Source organism: Hipposideros armiger, unplaced genomic scaffold (genome assembly GCF_001890085.2).
Source record: "Hipposideros armiger isolate ML-2016 unplaced genomic scaffold, ASM189008v1 scaffold_692, whole genome shotgun sequence".
In the NCBI taxonomy this organism is placed as follows: Eukaryota; Metazoa; Chordata; class Mammalia; order Chiroptera; family Hipposideridae; genus Hipposideros; species Hipposideros armiger.
This window is the reverse complement of record NW_017732042.1, coordinates 128,251-147,214: the sequence shown is the minus strand read 5'-3', so window position 1 is coordinate 147,214 and position 18,964 is coordinate 128,251. Positions and strand designations below refer to the sequence as shown.

General features: G+C 55.4%; 1 protein-coding gene across 1 annotated transcript in view; it reads right to left on the bottom strand.

Annotated features, from left to right (window-relative positions):
- The window catches only part of TMEM132E (transmembrane protein 132E), a 55,127-nt gene extending 36,539 nt beyond the window's left edge, over positions 1-18,588 (bottom strand). Inside the window, exon 1 of the mRNA XM_019626846.1 lies at positions 17,100-18,588. Coding sequence (XP_019482391.1) covers positions 17,100-17,166 — 67 coding nt within the window. The 5' untranslated portion in view covers positions 17,167-18,588. The remainder of the gene's footprint in view (positions 1-17,099) is intronic.
- Between the last annotated feature and the right edge of the window lie 376 nt (positions 18,589-18,964).

Sequence of the window (18,964 nt, the reverse complement as noted above, 5' to 3'; positions counted from 1 at the left end):
TCTCTGTTTCTTCTAGAGAGACCCACTCTAGGCAGCCCCAGAAACCCCACTCCCCTACTCCTTAAAAGTTTTTGCCTAAGGCTTTCAACGTTCCATTTGGCTCTCTCCCTATTTTAACTTGGACCCCTGTCCATGACTCAACTGTGACACTTCTATCTGCCTGGACTCGGACAGAGCAAGTGTCTGTAGGCTCTGGAACGGCGAGTCCTAGGCTTGGGTCACTACAGTTTGGCTGAGTGTGACTATCTGAGGCTGGAGGCCAGAGGCTGTGCTCTGGCAGAAGGGGCTGGACCAGGTCACCTCCATCTTTTCCAGCGTGAGAGTCAGGTGTTCTGTAGGTCACCCCTAAACTGGAAGCCCTAAACTGCTGGGCCAGGGCTGAGGCCCAGCCTGGATCCCCCAGACAGGCTGATTCCCACAGACTTACATCCCCGAGTTGGTGGAAGGTGATTTCACATTTGTAACAATTATGCCCTTAATTGGGTTCCAATTAAATTGGAGAGGAAGTGAAGGGCTGTGTCTGTGTTTGTTCTCCTCTTTCCTCCTCCTGCACATCAAAGGGAGTGCAGCGAGGATGACAAATGGGCTTTATCTCATCTGGAACAGCACCGCCCTCCATCCGGGGCAGGCAGGGCTGCCCTGCGGTGGCCCACCTACGGCCTTCTGAGCACCTCTTATGCTTGCGTTTCTAATCAGGGGCTGGACTCATTCAAGGGTGGGGTCCTAGGAGGAGCTGGGTGTCCAGGCAAGAGCCAGTTTTTCTCATGGGCTTCACCTCCACTGGGAAACTGAGTGGAGACCCAGGGAAATGAGGACAGAGAAGGGACGGCCCCCCATCACGCAGTATTACCTAGATCCTCCCACTCCAGAGTGGAAGGGTCCTCAAGGATGGATTCAGTGGACCAACGGCCAGCTGCGCTCACTGGGGTATCTCCAGGACTGTCATGGAGTGACAAGGGAAGGCGGGACAGATGGGACCTCAAGGAGATACTTCAACTCTCCATTCAACCAGCAACTCAGCTTTGATCTGTGTCATATAAATTTGTATTATACATAATTTATGATATATAAATATATATATATATATTATATATATATGGTATTTCCTTGCCTCCCCCCAACATAGAAAATCACTGAGTCAAATCCTGTCACATCTCAGACAGGAAAACCGAGGCCCAGAAGAGGGCAGGGACTTGCTCATTTTAGGGGCTAGGTTGCTAGGATCAAGGTCTCCTGGCCCTGACCTCAGCCCCCAGAGGCCACGAGATATGGAGCTCCGTGGGCAGGAGATGAGGAGGGGCTATGGGTGGAGATTATGGATAGAAGGGTGGGCCAGGCCAGGGTCTCACAGAGGCACCTCCTTGGATCTGGTGGGGCCCTCCTACCTCTGGCCTCTGCTCCCCCAGAGTGCCCCCTCTCTGGCCCATACTGAAAAGAGGCCATGATGGTAGTCAGGGGCTTAGGCGGGGTTCATGTCCATGGGCGAAGCTGCCCCAGCCGGCCCGTTGGCTGGATGCCCTATGCCAAGGAGAATCAGGTCCACGTCTGAGGTCCTGGTCACAGAAGCCCCTCTAAGGGGCCAAATCTGCAGAGGACACATGTCCAATCAGTTTGGCACACAGTAGGTATTCAGAAAGCTTTCGCAGAATGAATGAATGAATGAATGAATGAATGAACGAACGAACGAATGAATGCTTGACTGAATCAGGGAAACAGGCCAGTCTAGGAATCAGGACCCAGATTGCTAATCTTGGGTGAAGGAAATGACGCTCTGTAGGGGAACTGGTTGCAAAACAAGGCAAGTTAGAATTAGAGAGGCTTCGGAGGGCCTCCTGCAGTCCTGCCCTGGGAGAATCCCATCTAATGGGGCACGCACCGTCTCTCCTGAGGAAGCCCCTGATCTGATGAGAGATGCAGTCTTCTCTGGAGAAGCCCCAGGCTGATGAGGGAGGCACAGCTTTCCCTGGGGAGAGTCCCCAGTCTGGCAGGGGGAGGGGAAGGAAAGGTGTTGCTGCCACGACAGGCTCCCTGTCTGATGGGGGATGCAACCGACTTGGGCAGCCTCCTACCTGGCGGAGGAGGCAAGGCTGGGCCCGAGGCAGTGCTCTTCCTTCTGGGTTCATAGCAGACAGGCCGTGTGTCTGGAGTGCCTGGTGAAAAGGAGTTGGGAGCTGCGGCCAGGCAGGACAGCCATTGACATTCTGGTCAGGCAGCCAATCACTGAGTTATTATTATTTCTTTTTTTTTTTTTTTGAGCTACTTAGAGCAATTTACAGAAATCATTTAGGGGCTGTTTAGGGAGAAGAGAAAAGATGAAGACTTTTAAAGGCTGGGCCTAGGGATGGTTTTATGCAGATCAGCTTTGCAGGGATCCAGGGCAGGAGAGCCTGGATTCTCATCTAAGGGATGTAGGAAGGGCAGGAAGGCACACAGGGGTCTGATCTGACGAATCTGGCAGGGAGGCCTGGAGGCAGCAGCCAAGGATTGGGGAAAAGGGATGAGTGGAGGATGTGTGTTAGGCAGAGGGCTGAGAAACAGAGGAGGGAAGCCAGCACCAGTGGGTGAGGCAGCCGTTGTGTGCCTCAGTTTCTCCTTTTGTAATCTGGGTACCTGCAGGGGTGCGCTGATGGCCCTGGGATCAAGCTGAATGGGTGAGATGCTTCCTCTATGACACTGGGGGCTGCAGGATGGGCCTTGAGACCTAGAACCACAAAGTCAGGAGGTTAGGGTCCAGGGCAAGTGGAGGACACGGTCTTGGGAGCCAGAGTATCACTCTGCCTCTTTCGGTCTGTGACCTGGGCCAGTCACTTTTCCTCTCTAAGCCTCAGTTTCCTGATCCATACAATGGGGATCACGATGACTAATGTCACATCTTACCTATGATGATATGGTGTGAGAAGGTATGTGGTAGCCATTTTTGAACTGCCAAGGGTTCCACACTCCTTGGTCACCGTGGGGAATGGTGGGGAACTTCAGGGATGAGAACCTGACCTTCAAATACCCATTCCTCCTGGCTCCCCCCCGACAGGAGAAATCACTCTTCTAAGGCTGACGACACAACTGGCCTTCGCTGAGCTGGGATCAGAGGCCTGAACCGCAAGGCTGGGGGGATACAAGTCACGTGTGGGTGTGTTCATGTGCATGTGTGCATGACGTGGGAGGAAGAGAACTGGAGGGAAGATAAAACCAGTTGCACATTTAGAAAAGCCTTCCCCACAGGTACATTTCATACTGTTTGTGCTGTGCTTATTGGAGATGAATCTGGTTACTCCGTGTAAACATCATGCCTGTGAAGGCCGGCCCCCAGATATGGCCCCTGGGGCAACAGAAGGCGGAGGGCACCTCCTCTGTGACTGACTGGCTTTCTCCAGCGACTGTTGACCTTGCTGCCGCTCCCCACGCCACCTGCATGCAAAACCTCTGAAGACAATATCTAGCCCCCTGGGCTGGGCATCAGGGACCTGGGTCTGATGCCTGGCTTTGCCCCGCCTGACGGCTGTGTGAGCTGGGCTAAGATTTTTTCCTCTCTAGACCTTCGTCTTCCCACCTTTCAAGTAGAGGCGGTTTAAGGATCAGAGGGGCCTGCCACTCCCATCCGGCTCCCCCAACCCAAGGTTCTTTGACTTTTAAGTATTTCATCTCACTGAGCAGCCCCCTGTGCCACAGTCCAGAGAGGATTTCAGGGTGCAACCCAGCGTTCAGTGGATTCAACAAGCACCGATGGGGTGCCAGCCACGTGCAGGGCACCGTGCAAGGAGGTTCGCACCGTCTCTCTTCCCTTTAGCCAGGGCTTCAATGGTGAGGGTAACAATAGTAAGCATCAGGTGGTGCTGGGGACTGTTACATACATTAGCTCGTTGCATCGCCCTGATTTAAGATGTAGGTGCTGTCTGTTATTAGCCCACTTTATGGATCAAGAGGCTGAGGCTCAGGGAACAGGTGACTGCCCCGCAGGTTGGTGGCAGGGCCAAGCCTCCGTAACTGTGGGGCTGTACTATTTCCAGCACACTGCAGTCGCTGGGTGGGCAAGGGTCTGGACCAGTGGTCATCCCATGATGCCGCTGGACCTCAGCTGGCCAGTTCGCAGAGATGTTGGCAGTGGTTGCTGCAGAGCAACAGGAAGCCACACCTGCCCCTCTCCAAAGTCCAGAGGAGGCCAGTCACTTGCACCTCTGCCACCCTAGCATCAATTACATCCCACTGCTGCATGATCGGTGTTTGTCACCATGCTTGGCGTGGAGTAGGCAGGCCTTCAAACACGTGTGCTGAATACAACTATAGCTACCTTTTATTAAGCACTTCCTACAAGCCAGGCACTGCTCCAAGCATGTTACGTGCATTGGTTTGTCTATAGGTGACAACAAACCCTATGAGGAAGGTACTGTTACTATCCCATTTTATAGATGTGGAAACTGAGCCACAGAGCAGTGAAGTAATTTTCCCAAGACCACAGAGCAAGGATATGGCAGATGAGCATGTGAGTGAATGAACAAATGAATGAATGAATAAATAAATATTTCCCCTCTGTTCCCACTGATTCATTTAGCTCCCAGATCTCTACCCAGTGGTGCCCTGGGTAGAAGGGTGGGGAACAGAGGAGTGAATGACACAGATGTGGGCCCTGTTCTCAGGGGCTACCATTCCAGTGGTAGAGGGGCTGTCAGTGCATCAACAAGCAGACACGTAACTATTATATACACTATGTCAGGCGCAGGAAAACAGGGTGAGGGGATAGTGTGAGGCTGGGCAGGGCTATTTTGGAGAGGGGGTGACCAGGGAGGGCCGCTCGAATGAGATGCATTTGGGTGGAGGAGGCCTGAAGGAAGTAGGGGGGATGAGTCACGCTTCTTTGTGGGAAAAGGCCAGGCAGAGGGGGACCAAGCTCAGTGGCTGGCGTGTGTGAGGACCGCGAGGAGGACAGTGTGGCTGGAGCAGAGCGGGTGAGAGGGAAGGTACGGTCAGAGAGCACTGTCGGGAAAAGGGACAGGTCATGCTGCCTTGTCAGCCGCTGTAAGGACTTTGGCTTTCACTCTCAGCGAGGTGAAGGGTTCTGAGCAGGAGGGTGGCTTGGTCTGACCTATGGTTTACAGGGAAGAAAAGTGGCACGAGTGGCAGTCACCATGGCCAGCATGAATCACGCCAAGGCTGGGGGAGGAGCCGAGCAGGGATTCTCCAAGGTCTGCAGACAAGACGCGGCCCAGCTCACCAGTCCCCAGAGAACTGACCCCAGAAACACCTAGCCCTGCGCTGTCCAGAATGGCAGCGAGTCACCACGTGTGGCTACTGAGCAACTGACATGGGGCCAGTTGGAATTGTGATGTGCTGGATATAAGTGTAAAAGGCACACAAAATTTTGAAAATTTAATATAAAATTTTTAAAAATGTAAAATAGTTCATTACTAATTTTTATATGGGTTCCATGTTGAAATCGTCGTTTGGATATACTGGTGAAAATATATTAGTAACATTCATTTCACCTGTTTCTTTTTACCTTTTCTCATGAGATAACGAGAAAACTTTTAATTACCCATGTGGCTCATTGAACAGCGCTGGTCAGCACTGATCCAGCTCAGCAAACCCCGCTTTCAAAGACAAGGAAAGTAAACTCCAGTGAAAAGAAAGGATTTGTCCAAGGGCACGCAGCTGGCTGAGAGAACGAAGCAGTGGGGCAGAGGACACCCACCTGAGGCAGAGGAAGAACGTGGGGGAGGCTGGGGAGCTGAGGGCCCTCTGGGTAGATCGGGGTGTTGGAGGTGACTCTCATTCTCAGGGGCCACACTGAATAATAAATGGTTGCAGTGACCATGCACTAGTTCTGATGGTGCCAGCAGGTGCAGAACCTGTTACCTGGCCTCCAACACCCCTAATAGGATGGGTGGGTGGGCTTACTTTCTATTGTTTGCAGATGAGGCATCTGAGGCTGAAGAGGAGGGGCCAGCTCTGGGGACCAGGGTCTCCATGTGCTTTCAGGCTGTAGGATGGATCAGAGCTGGTGTTTCAGGGATGCCTGGGCTCTGTTTCAGAAACTCCCTATAACCCCCATCCTGATTTCTGGCCATGGCGTGGGCTGCCTGGGGAGGTGGGGCAGCCTGCCTTCTTGGTATACAGGAAGCCTTTACTCCCATCTTGGGGGCTGCCGTGGAGGAGATGCATATATTGGGAAGTGGTGACCTCACCAGCCAGTATGACCCAGGCACGGCGGTGGGGCCAGCTGCCCAACCCAGGAATGCCTCCTCCACCCCAGGGTTGGCGAGGCCCTGGGAATGGGGGCCATGCCTGTGGCTGCTTTCCTGGGAAGGGAAGGAGGAAAGGCGGGAGGGAGGGAGGGAGAACACCCAGCTGCTGGCCACTGCTGTTCTTAAAACAAGCATCATGTTGCTAGGAGGCACCCAGGGTAAGCAAATCAGACCCTACACAAAGCAAAACAACCCAACCACCAGAAAACAGCTCTCCGGGAAGTCTTTGGCGCTGTACAAAACATGCTTCCCAGCAGCGCCCAGCCGAAAGGAAGGGAACAAACCGAACCCACCGCGTGTGCTGAGACCCTCCAGCAGGCACACGGCTTCTCATCTGGGCACTTCCACACACACTGTGGCATCTCAGCCTTGCAGCAGCCCAGCGCAGGAGAGGTGATGCAAGCACTCCCCTTCAGCAGATGGGGACGCTGAGGCTGGAAGAGGCCAGGCAGGCAAGGGCTCCTGGGTTACCAGCTACCCTGCAGCAGGGCTGGGATTCCAACCTACATTTGCTTGACTTGAAACCCCACCACACCCCCTGACAGGATGGCTTATTCCGAGGCTCTCCTGGAGCCCAAATGCTGACAGTGACACCTGAGCAGACCTGAGCGCTCAGCCTCTGACTGCCAGTGGGGTAAGGAAAGAGTGAGGTCTTCTCTCTCTCATACCGCCCTCCCCCTCGGCCATTTTCCCCAGGACTTCTGACTGGACAATAAGGTACCCCAAGGGGGTCAGAACTGGCTGTGAGCCACAGAAGAGCCCCCTGCGCTCTCTGGGCCTTACCCGCTAAAGTCCACTCCAAATACTGAGCCATAGGCTGCAGGCTCTGCATCTCACATTTGCCATCCAATCTTCCAGGGGTGGAAACCAAGGAGTCGAAAAGAGACCTCAGGCCCCTGGTAAGTGGCAGAGCCGGCACTCAGACCCGTCTCCTGGGTTCTGAGAGTGCACTCTTTCTATGTGGTGGAACCTCTGATGACTTCCTTCAGCCGGTGCTCCAGTCTGCAAATTGCCCCCAACCAAGTTGTTGTTGAGAACCCTGCTTTGATCATATCACTCCCTCCCTCCGAAACGCTCAAAAGCTCCCCAGGGCTCCATGAAACATAGGGTCCAAGTCCTGAGAGGCACTAAGAGATCATCCAGGTAAGGAATTACCAACCACATACCCTGCATTTAGCCTCCTGCTACTGCTTCGCAGGCAGCCTGGGCTCTCTCTCTCCCTGCTGGACTCAAGAGCTGGTAGGCCAGCGATCATGTTTTGCCTTGCCTTTCTGTCTTCCCCAGGGGATCAGACACACAGTAGATGTGGACTTATTAGTCTTCAGAGAGAGAATCCTGTAACCTGCTTAACACCTCCTGAAGAGGCACCTCCTCCATGAAGCCTCCCCAGATCCCTCAAGCAATTGTGAGATTTTTCTCCCTCCACAACACTCTGTATCCCCTCCAGCATGTCTAGGACTGTATTTTATCACAACTTGTGTAGACATGGCTCATCTCCCCCAGGAAACCACCTTAGACTCTCCTCATGAGACAGGCACTGTGATTTCTTCATTTTGATACTTAACACAGTACCTGGCAACGTACTAATAATACTAGTAACAACAATACTGACAACTATCATTTTCGGACGCTCTGGGTGGGCCAGGCACTCTTCTAAATATTTGACATGGAATAATGACTCATTTAATCATCACAACATCCCTATAAGTTGGGTACATTTATGATCATTTGCAGATAAGGAAACTGAGGCACAGAGTGGTTAAGTAACTTTCCCCAAATCACAAAGGAAGTGATGAAGCAAAGCAGTTTGGTTTTAGAACCAAGTGTAGAGAAAGGGTGAGGGGAGCTATGAGCATCAGGACCAAGCAGAAACAGAAAAGCCTACTGCTGGCTCCCAGGGAACAATTCCTGGTGCCCAGCACAGGGCATGGCATATAGTAGGTGCTCAGTTAATAGACGTGACTATTAAGATAACTAGATAGTTCAATAGCTGCTCCAACATAGGTGTGTGGTCAGTGGGAGCAGGAGTGGGGGTGGAGGGCTTCCCAGGCAGGACTGCAGTGCCCAAGTGGGGAGCCCAGCCCTCTATACCACGCCAGTACCCTCTGCTTCTCTCCCCACCGCCTCCTCAGCTCCAGCCTCCCTTTCCTAGCATTTTAGACCTCTCATGCACGAGACTGGTGGATGGCAGTTTTTCTCCTGCTGAAAACAGCCACAGAAAATTGGGATCATTTCTCTGCTGGGTTGGCTGCTGAGAAAATGGCAATTTTTCCTATTTCCAATTCAAGAGTTCCTTCCTATTGGACAGAGGCCCCAACGCCTGTCTTTCCCCACAGGGAGAGTATGGTTACCCTCGAGCAGGTCACCTTCTTGGCTAAGAGGCATGGGCTACAGTGGTCCTACGGTGGCAGGGGCTGGTGGTAGGAGGGAGAGCCACTGATTGAGCACTTGCAGACATAAAACAGGGACAGGCAGAGAGGTAAAAAACAACAGGTAACCAGGAGTCGCTGCCAGGTGCCCAGGAATCCAGGGAAATTAGGTTTTGCATTCCCTGAGCATAAACGCCTGCAGACATCCTGTCTGTCATACCCCGCCAAGTCACAGTGGTGTAAGATCACTGCCCAAACAACGGCATGTACTCCCCTGCCCCAATCTACGCAGAGAATTTTTGTAAAGGTAAATAATTAGTTAAAAAGTCAGAATCTTCTAAGGAAACTGAGGATTGCTTGGCATCTTGAATGCCCCAGCTGAGATGAGAACACTGGCATTTGGCCTCCATCACGGAGGCGATGGTTTGAGCAAGAAGGGGCTGTGGAAGCACCTGGTGCTGCAGCCCCATTTTACAGACAGTGGGCCCTGCCCACGGAGGAGCCCTGGACAGCCATAAAAGGGCAGCTAGGCCAGGCAGGTCTGGGATCCAGCTTGCCAAGCCTTGGGTGGTCTCTGCTGCAGTCTGCCCCCTGAACATGCTGGGCATGCCCCCGGTGGGGTGGCTATAGAGTGGCAGGAAAGGCAGCCAAAGCCAGGACTGTGAGCGGCAAGGGGCTGAAGAGAGCAGACAGGGGTCCCTCCCTGCCAGTCCCCACCCCCGCAGGTTCTGGGGCTCTGCAGGCCTGCAGCTGAGGGTCAGCTCAGGTCACTCCTGTTCCTAACCTTGCTGTGGCTCCCCATTTCACTCAGCCCACAAATCAGTCCTATACGGGCCTCCCTCCCCTACCTGGCCTCCCCCACCTTCCCCATCTGCACTGTGCTCCAGCCCCTCGGGCCTCCTCCCTGTACATGGTCAAGCCCACCCCTGGCCCAGGGCTGGGTGCTCTGTAACATTCGGATATTCACTTAGTTTGCTTCCTCCCCTCATTCAAGTTGGCTTAATGACACTTTATCAACTGAGCGCTCATTTTAATGCTGCACAGCCCCTCCCCATCATATACATGTACACACACACACACACACACACACACACACGAATTCCCAATTCCTCTCGCCCTACTATTCCTCTTTTTTTCCCTTAGCACTTTTTGCCTTCTAACATATTATGTAATTTCCTTATTTAACATATTTATTATTTACTGTCTGCTGTCTGCCTGCCCCCACAAGAACCTAGGCTCACAAGTGCAGGGATTTTGTTGTATTCGCGGATTACGACAAGTGCCTGGCCCGTTGCAAGCACTAAATGAATACTTGCCGAGTGACGGGGAAGGTGTCTAGCTATACAAGCCGTGTACACTCACTGACTCATCTGACGAAGCATTAAATGCCTGCTTCACTCCAGACATCCCAGTAGACCCGGGGAGTACAGACAGGGAAAGGCTCACACGCCTTCCAGGTTCCCTCGTGCGTACAGCCAGCAGGAAGGTCAGGCAGTGCAGTGACAAACAGGAAAAATCAGCAGCGAGTTGCAGGGGGCAATGGGTCTTTGTTCATCTGACAATCAGGGCAAGCTTCCAAGAGGAAGTGTGGATACGCTCTGGCCTGAAGGCTGAGGAGGAAATAGGAGTGGACAAGTGGTCTGGTTAGAGGGAACAGAACGTTACAGAGGCTCGGACAGGGAAAAGAGCATGACTCATTCAAGGGACTGGAAGCAGCCTACAGAGCGAGGGCCCGAGAGGGGGCTCAGGACGAGACTGGAGAGCTCAGCGGGGCCCGATGGGGAGGTGTACAGACCCTTATGTCTGTCCATGTCAGTGCTTATTCCCTGGATGTGCGAGGCAGAGAAGGATGGCAAGAAGACCACCATGGCCAGCGTCAGAAAACCCGACCTCATGAGCAGGCGTGGCCAGGACTTGGCTGAGCCTCAGCTTTGCCCTCTGTAAATGGGGACCATAGGCACTGCCCTCACCTAGTGGCTGCTGAGAGAATCAAACGAGACCATGGATCTGAACTCCATAGAGCTGTTAGACCTCTCAAGCATATCGCACTAGTGCGTGCCCTGTGTGGCGCTCTTGCGAGCGCGTGCCTGCACTGATAGCCCCCACCAACGCTGTTTCGTGCCGTGACAAGTCTGTTGCATTATGTGTACCAAGCCACCAAAAAAACATTCGCTTCTGGCCCAGAGCCAGGCTCCCCAACACCCCTGAGGGGTGGGGATGGGGTTCCTCCAACCTCTGGATGAAGGTCGTCATCTTGTCTGTCACCATCAGACCGCGTGAAGGGAAAAGGCCACCTCTGAGGGTTGGGGATGTGCATCCTTTGTCAGATTGGGGCCTCTCTAAAGATAAAACTGTGTCCTTTGTCATACTGGTCACTCCCCAGGGGCTGGAACCACGTCCCCTCCTCCCCCCCTCGTCTCTCAGAAAAGCAGAGAGGATGTGTCACTAAGTATGACTATGGCTGACTGTGTTTAAGGGTTGGACACCTCTGGGGCTGGCCGTATCCCTGGGGAGGGGTTCGGGGTTCAGGGTGTCCTGCCCACCTGTTCTCTCTCAGGAACAGCACTTTCCTGTGGGGTCTGATGTCCAGACCTGAACTCTTGGATGGAGACACCTCTGAGAACCTGGACCATTTTGAATGTCATCCCAGTTATCCGGGTGACCCTGGGCGTACCACTCTTCACAGCTCTGGGGATCCTGAGAGACAGGCCAGGAAACAAGAGACAAGCTGAGAAAGTCTGCCAGCCAGCACACAGCCTGCCCACTGCCTCCAGTTCCAGTTTGAACTCAACAGGGAAAGTCATTCAAGAGAAGACAGTAACTAGGTTGCCCATCCTCAGAGGCCCAAAAGGTGTGGGTGAGAATGCAGCAGGAAGGACTTAAGTTTGATAAAAAGCAGAACTTTCCAAAGACAAATGATTCTCTCGATAATTTCGGCAAAAAATGGATTGTCTTCAATTACGTAGTTTACCTATTTTTTGCACTGAATTAGTCATTTTTGCATCCATTCACTCGTACAACGAGCATTAAAATAATCCAGGTAATTGCTTCCATTTTCCACTTCATCCTGCTGGGTTGTCTGCCAGCCAGCAGGCCTGGGGGGGGGGGCGGGGGAGGTAGAGGTGTGTGTGTGTGTGTGTGTGTGTGTTGAGAAGTTGCAGGGGGAGGAGAGGAGCTGAAAGGGGCAAACAGCAGAGAAAAGTAGATAATGACTTCTGGACTCTCAGCCTGTGTCTAAAGCGGGGTGTGTTCCCCCCACCCCCTCCCCCGCCGTTACCTCACCTGTCTCTGCCTCCCTCCCCCTAGCAGTCTGTCTGTCCTCTAGAGGCTGGTGCAGTGGCTAGCAGAGTGTTCATGCTCCCTGATACACGGCTCCATCCTTGGGGACTACTGGTGTATGGCACAGCCAGATGACTTGATGATAAGGAGGCCCACTTTTCATTTAAAAACACAAAGGGAAATAGGAAAAGAAATTTATTTTCCTCAAAACACACACACAACTGATTCATTAAGCTCTTATTAAAATTCTGTACTGAGTGCTGGCACAAATGGAAGTAAGGGAGGCTCTGGGGAGGGAATGGAGAAGAAGAATCGTATCCAGTTGTTAGCATCTGCTGTGGGCATCAGTGGAGAAAGGCATGGGAGAAGCGTAAGGGAGGTAAGCAGAGGCTTCTCCACCACCGAACAGGAGAGTTGGAAGGGGGCTTGGCAGACATCGCCCATCCCCTCTCACTTGGCTGAGGAGGAAAAGACTCAGAGAGGGCGGTGACTTTCCTATGGCTGCACAGTACGTTGATGACAAAGTCAGGATTTGAACTCCTGTGTCCTGTGTCCTGGGGACTCTTGATTTCAAACCGCCCTGAATTTCAGAATTGGGGCCTCTTTCTCTTTTCCTCTACTGGACTTTGGGAGCTGAAGATCAGGTCCTGAACACCTCACATTCCCTCTTGGCAAATCCTTGGCAAAGGTTTATGATTGATTATCATGCCTGCCTGAGACCCGAGGCTAGCTTGAGGCCAGAAGCACATCTTGGGACAAAGCCACACAGAAAGGGGCTAACAGGGGTGGTAGCATCTCTGTTGAGGGGCCTGGAGCAGACTGCCCATCCAAGAACCCTCTTTGGGCTCTGGTGCTAGTCCTGATTCCAGGACCAACTGGCAGGATGACCTTGGCCAGTCCCTTTCCCTCTGTGAGTGCCCATTTCCTCATCCACACAAGGGTTGGATCTGATGGTTGTGATCTCATTCAGTTTCAGCCTTGTGGATGGACAACGTTATGAGTAGAGCAACAAAGCAAGACCTTTCCCCCAACATACACCTCCTGCCCCCCGGTTGGGTGGGCAGACCTTGGTGATTATAGAGTTGGTGTCTCTCAGCGTCTCAACTTCTGCAGCATCACAAGCATTCACTGCCAATACCAGGCCTGGGTTCTATCGGTCCCAGACATGCCCCCAGTGAGGGCTGAGGAGATGCCCAGGTCCCACCCTCCTATCCCAAAGTGGCCTTACCTCCTCCAGCCAAGCACTGAGCTAACCTCAGAATGGATTCCAGTAAAGCTCATTTTCTGCCACCAAGTTTATAACACATCCCCACCTACTGGTCTTAAACATTACAAGGGTGTGTTCTGGCGAAGGGCTGTGTGTGGCCGGGAAGAAGCACGGTGTGTGGGGGGGGCTTGAGTTGGGGGGCCGGCGGGGCAAGCATCCCTCACTCCAGCAGTGAGGGACCCGTCCACTGCCTGGCAGTGATCCTGTCCTCTTGCTGTGTCCCTCCCTCACCTCCAAGGAGCGCAGAGCTTGGGATGGACAAAAAGTGTTGACATAACCTAGAGGAGAAACTCAGGGTTGCCAGGCTGGTGACCACAAAGGTGAGGACACATGCATTTGAGATCACGTATTCAGAGTGTCATGGGACACGGCATTCACACCCTATGGAGCTGTGTTATAACATGTCACCCCAGACACATGTATCCGGTATGTGCCACTCAAGGGGTGTGGCATGGCCCTGCCCCATCCCCTTACTCTCTTCCTGTCTCCTGCCCCTCCCCTCTTCTGCCTCACACCCCAGAACTCCCTTTTCAATTGACACTGGGAGGGCCCCCCAATATAGAGTTGTCTTCCCACCCCATTAATTTCTTCTCAGCACCTACTATAGGTCAAACACTGGAGAGTGGGTCAAAACCAAGAAGACATGGCTCCTGCCCTAAATGCAAGTATGTGGGGATCACATATAAATGTGCCCACATATACCCTTCACACTCAGGCACTGCAGCCTGTAAGGAGTGCTGCAAAGCCAGCATAAAGGGCCAAGGCAACCCCGGAAAGGCAGCAGTTATTTCTGTTGGGAGCATGTGGGGGGTGCTGGTGAGAAGCTAAGGGGAGTAATCTAGACAGACTTCCTGGAGGTGGTGGTGTTTGAGTTGGACTTTGAAGGCTAGGTAAGGATTTCTGAAAGCAGGGTATTCCAGATGGAGGGGCTGGTAGGTGCAAAAGCAGAAAGGCAGGGAGGTGAGAAAAGCAATCTCTCATAAGATGCATGGAGGATAGAGAGAAGGCAGTACTACAGAAGTGAAGAGGTGGCTTGAGACAAGATCATAAAGAACCTTGGATGCTGGGGGTAGGGTGGAGAGTATATCTTTGATCCTATAGGTAGTGGGGAGCCAATGAAGGTTACTGAGTAGGAAGCTGACATAATCAGCTCTCCAACAGATGTATCCACCACCTTGCTTCCCTAAACTACTCAAACTGAAAATGGATCAGAAAGCCTCCCCAAAGACCAGATTCAGGGAAGTGACCTTCTCAGGTGTTCCTTGGTGGAAGCTCTGAGACTGGGGAGCAGGGTAGAGGCTGCCATCCTACAGGCTGAGCTGGGCCCTGAAAGGTAGTGGGGCTCTGTAGCTGCCTAGCAGTGCTAGCAGAGTGTGAGAAGGGGAGGGATGGGCCAGAGGCCACACTGCTTGTAGAAGATGGGAAACATGAGGGAGGCAGCCCAAGGTCACCCTGTTTGATGGCGCCAGAGTCAGACAGAAACCCAGGCTATTTGGCTCCCAGTCTGGCTCTGTGGTCAGAACCCTGCAGCCTCAGTAGCCTGCCAGACACACACAAAAAACTGCAATTGCTCCCACACCCCAGCGTCTCTGAAGAGCCCAAAACTCCCAACCAAGAGTTAGCTGGAAGTGAAGGTAAATCCACGTACCCTTTTCCTGAATAGAGGGACAGTTTGGGTAGGTGGGTGTTAGGCAGCCCTGAAAGAGGAAGGCCCGGCGGGGGGGGGGCTCTAGTGATTCTGGCCATATCCATCTGAGGGGGTGGGTCCCCAAGCTTTAAGCATCTGCTGACACTCTTCCTTGAGAAAGGGGACACTGAGGCACAGGATGGGGACTCAGGGAAGGAGCTTGGAAAGGGAACCAGATAATTAGGAGGGGGGAATGCCTACTCAGTGGGGGACCCCCACCCCACCTCCTCAAATAGCTTCTTACTGATCAACAGCCAACCCTGGGTCCTGAGTGTACAGGGCACTGGCTGTGTGGAGGGACAGAGAAGCATCAGCCCATGGTTCTGTCCCCAGCACTCCAGAACAGGGTATAGAGAAGACACTGGCATCTAAGGAGGAAATGAGGCAGACTGCTACCACTCCAAAAAGAAGCAGTAGCAAGGCAGCTGGGTCTTAGAGAGCAGGCAGGATTCTGATAGGTGAGGGAGGGGAAAACATCTTCAACACCAGGCTGAGGGCTCAGGAAGGTGGGCAGTGAGAACCTAAATAAGAGCATTTGAGCTGCCCAGAGGTGGGGCCGTGGCCTGGCTTTGGAATGAGAACTCGGGCAGCAAGATCGCAGGTGGTGGGCAGAACCACGCCTAGACCCAGACCTGAGCTCGGTTTCCTCCTGCCAAGCACCCAAACTCCCTGTTCACCAGGACAGAGTCCCAGTGCAGCCCACGCAGCTCCAGGGCCACAGACTCTCAGAGCACACCTCCCCAACCCTTCCCCACCCTCAGTCTGCATATGGAGCTGAGATTTCAGGTTCCCAGCTGCACTCCCTTGCCCTTCCCCCAACGCTGCCCTGCCCATTTTTCTGATAAAGAATTGAGGTTGGCTGGGGCTGGTGAATGTTCTGAACGCGAAACTGCTCCCAGCAGGAAAAACAGCAATCCACCCGGAAAGGGAGGTCAGCCTGCCCCCCCACCACTCTCCCCGAGCCTCAGAACCCTATATATTCCCAGAGCCACTCCTTTCCTTATGCTTTCCACCTTGAGAAAGCGCCTTGGTCAGGGTGAGAGGCCGCTGATTAGAGCCCTTAGGCGCGCTCACAGCGAGCTTAGGCAGGCTCCTAGGGACTGGGCAGTTGTGGGCAACAGCGGAGCAGGACACAGGGAGGGTCCTCCACCAACGGGGAGAACCCACTCCCCCTGCCATTTAAGCCCCTCTCAAGCCAGTCTAGGCTCACCTCTCAGCGTGGGGCAACGAAACCCTCCATCCCCCACCCATTCCCCGTTGGTTAGGGAAATGTGTCCCAAGCCTGTTAGTTTCACGTTGGGAGGGAGAAGAGGCCCTCCCTTCTCCATTCTTCTCCCTCCCCCTCAGTCTGCGCCCCTCACCTCCTGGAGCGCCTCCAGCTTGCGGAAGGCCCACTGCAGGCTCCTTCCGTCGGATCTGAGTTCCCACTCTGAGGGGCTGTTCAGAGACCCTCTGTCTCCCACCCGTATCCCTGCTGTCCCAGTGCCAAAGCGCGCCAATCCGACCCCTCCCTCTGCCACCTCCTTTACCGCTGAGCCCCGGGCGAGCCTGGGGAGCAGACGCAACAGATTGCAGAACGCGAGAGCGCGGAGCCCGCTCGCTCCGCGCGCCGCCCGCCGCCCGCCGCCCGCCGCCCCAGCTTGCGCTGGCTACCCAGACCCCCGCCCTCCAGGCTCAGCTAAGCCGGCCATTTAGATGCAGCTCACAGGACGGCTGGCCCGCGAGCCGCCGCAGCTACCCGGGCCCCTGCCAGTCCACTTTCCTTCTCCAGGACCGCCTCAGGAAGCGAAGCAGGGGGCGGCGCGGCCCCGCACCAGCCTGTGCGCCAGGGAAGGCAAACACGGTCCCCTCGGACCCCAACAGCCCCCAGCCCAGCTGGCTGCGAGGGACGGAGTGGCAGGAGGGGTGGTCCGGACAGGATCTAGTGGATCTTTCGGATCCGTATAGGTTTCCGTGGGTGGACACGCCCCCGGACACTCGGGTCTGCACCCTTCTTTCTAACCGGGAGACGTGGAGTGATTCCCCACCCCCACCCCTGCCCTTTTCCTGGGCCGTGCTGGGTCCCCAGGGCGGGGCTCGCATCCTCCGCTCCTACCAAAGGGCTTGGGGGTTCGAGGTAACTAGAGCTGCAGCCTAAGACACCAAGCTAAGAGCGGCGGCTGCAAGTCCGGGGTGAGGGTTCGCCTTTCTCCAGCATCCTCTGTGCCCCTCCAGCGGCGACCGCCGCATCTTCACTCCCGAGTCCGCGCCGCAACACTTACCGTAGGCGAGCAGCGCCGAGAGGCAGAGCAGGGCGGCGCCGCCGCGGCCCGACATCCCTGGGGCCATGGCCGAGGCGGGAGTGGTGGCCGAGGGGGCAACAGTCGACGACGATTTGGCCTCAGGCTGGGCTTGGTCACATCCAACTCGGGATGGCCTTAGCGCCCCAATGTCTCTGCTGAGGCTCTAGGGGCCAGGAAGTGCAATTCGGGGACACTTTGAGGGGAGGGTCGTCCCAGGCGCCGCCGGCTACACCCTCGGAGCTGGTTGGGGGCGCAGCTCGCGGCGGGAGGAGCCTCCACCTCCCGGGCTAGTGCCCCCTGCAGGATCTGTGCGGCGAGGGGGGGAGCCGCACGTGCGGTCCCGGGGCCCAGAGGCTACCGGCGTCTCGGGGGGCTGCCTAGAGCCAAGTGCTGGATCCCCCAGCGCCGCGGCCCAGCTCGAATCCAAACTCGCTGGAGGGTGCAGATTTCCAACACAAGCTCCAATTTCTTCGATTTCGGTAGTAACCCCACATGGGCAGCGCGGCTTCCTTCCTCCAAGCGCCCTGCAGCAGCTCCAGCATGAAAATCCCAGGTTAAGTGCAAATGAATGCTTTCTTTCACAAAGAAAGAAAATCCAGGCAACTTTAATCCATCTGGAGAAGGAAAAGTTTCCGTGCAATGCTGAGACCGGCGATGTGGGTCGCCACCACCCTACGTGCGACGCCTGGAAGGGATTCCCGAGGCGGGAGGCCAGTGGCTTGTTTCTTCACGGAGCTCGCGGCTGGACTCCAGCGCGTTCTCTCCCGTCTCGACCAGGGCCCCGGCAGCACGCAGACCGGCTCAGCGCCGCCTGGCCGGGCATCGGCTCCGCGTCTGGGGCAAGGGTGGCGCGGCCGGAACCGGCTGCCCCATGGAGATGGGGTTTGGAGAATTGAGGAAGCGGGAAAGCCGACCAGTGGCCTGCCCCGAGCCGACTCCAGCCTCTCGGCCGTAAGCGTAGCAGGATGGAGAGGGGCTCTCTGGGCCGCCACCCTGCTCCTCCCAGGTCTCGCTGTCTCCGCAGAGGGACACGCTGCTCCGTCTCGCACCTCGCCTTCCCCGGGGTGATCTGCACAAACCTTGAACTTTTCCAGGGTTCAGAACCTCCGACGTCTCTTCTCCGCCGCCCCCGCCCTGCCCCGGGACGCCCGATCGCCCGCTGTCTCGGTGCAGCCAGGCATCGGCGCTCTGTCTCGGAGTCAGTTGGGGCGAGCGGAGCGCCGCGCCAGCACGGGCTGCGGGCAGCGAGACCTGGGCACCACGCCAGGGGCCGGGACACCCGGCGCCCGCGCAGCCCGCGGCCAGGAAGGCGGCAGCTGGTGCCTACGGGGCCCAGCGGAGAGGAGGTGCCGGCAGGGGGGCCGGCTCCCCATGGACGTGTGCGGGGGGGAGAAGAATCTAGGAGCAAAAGGAAGAGGTGGGGGAAGCCACAGTTGCACGAAGCAGCCGCCGCCACCTAGGCGCTCGCGCCGGCTGCTCCGCCGTAAATGACTCGAGAGAGACACACACTCGCGCTCGCCCGCCCTCCTCCCCCGTCCGGGATTCGGCGCCCACCCCGGCAGTAGCGGGCACGGAGCCTGGCGCGCTCGCTTCCCCCCGCCCAGATTCCCCGTGGTCACGTGGCCCCGGAGCGCGCGGCCCACGACTCGCGCGCCACGGAGACCCGCCACCTCCTAGTTCCCCCTCCCTTGTCCACGTGTCCATCCCGCATTCCCAGCCTGGGGGCGCGCGCGACTCCTTAATGAGACTCCGGCAAGGGCCGACCTCACGATTCCTCTCGCCCCTGTTTTATTTTTTTCCTCCCCAATGCAGGCTAGCGCGGGGCCCGAGTGGGGCTGGCCGAC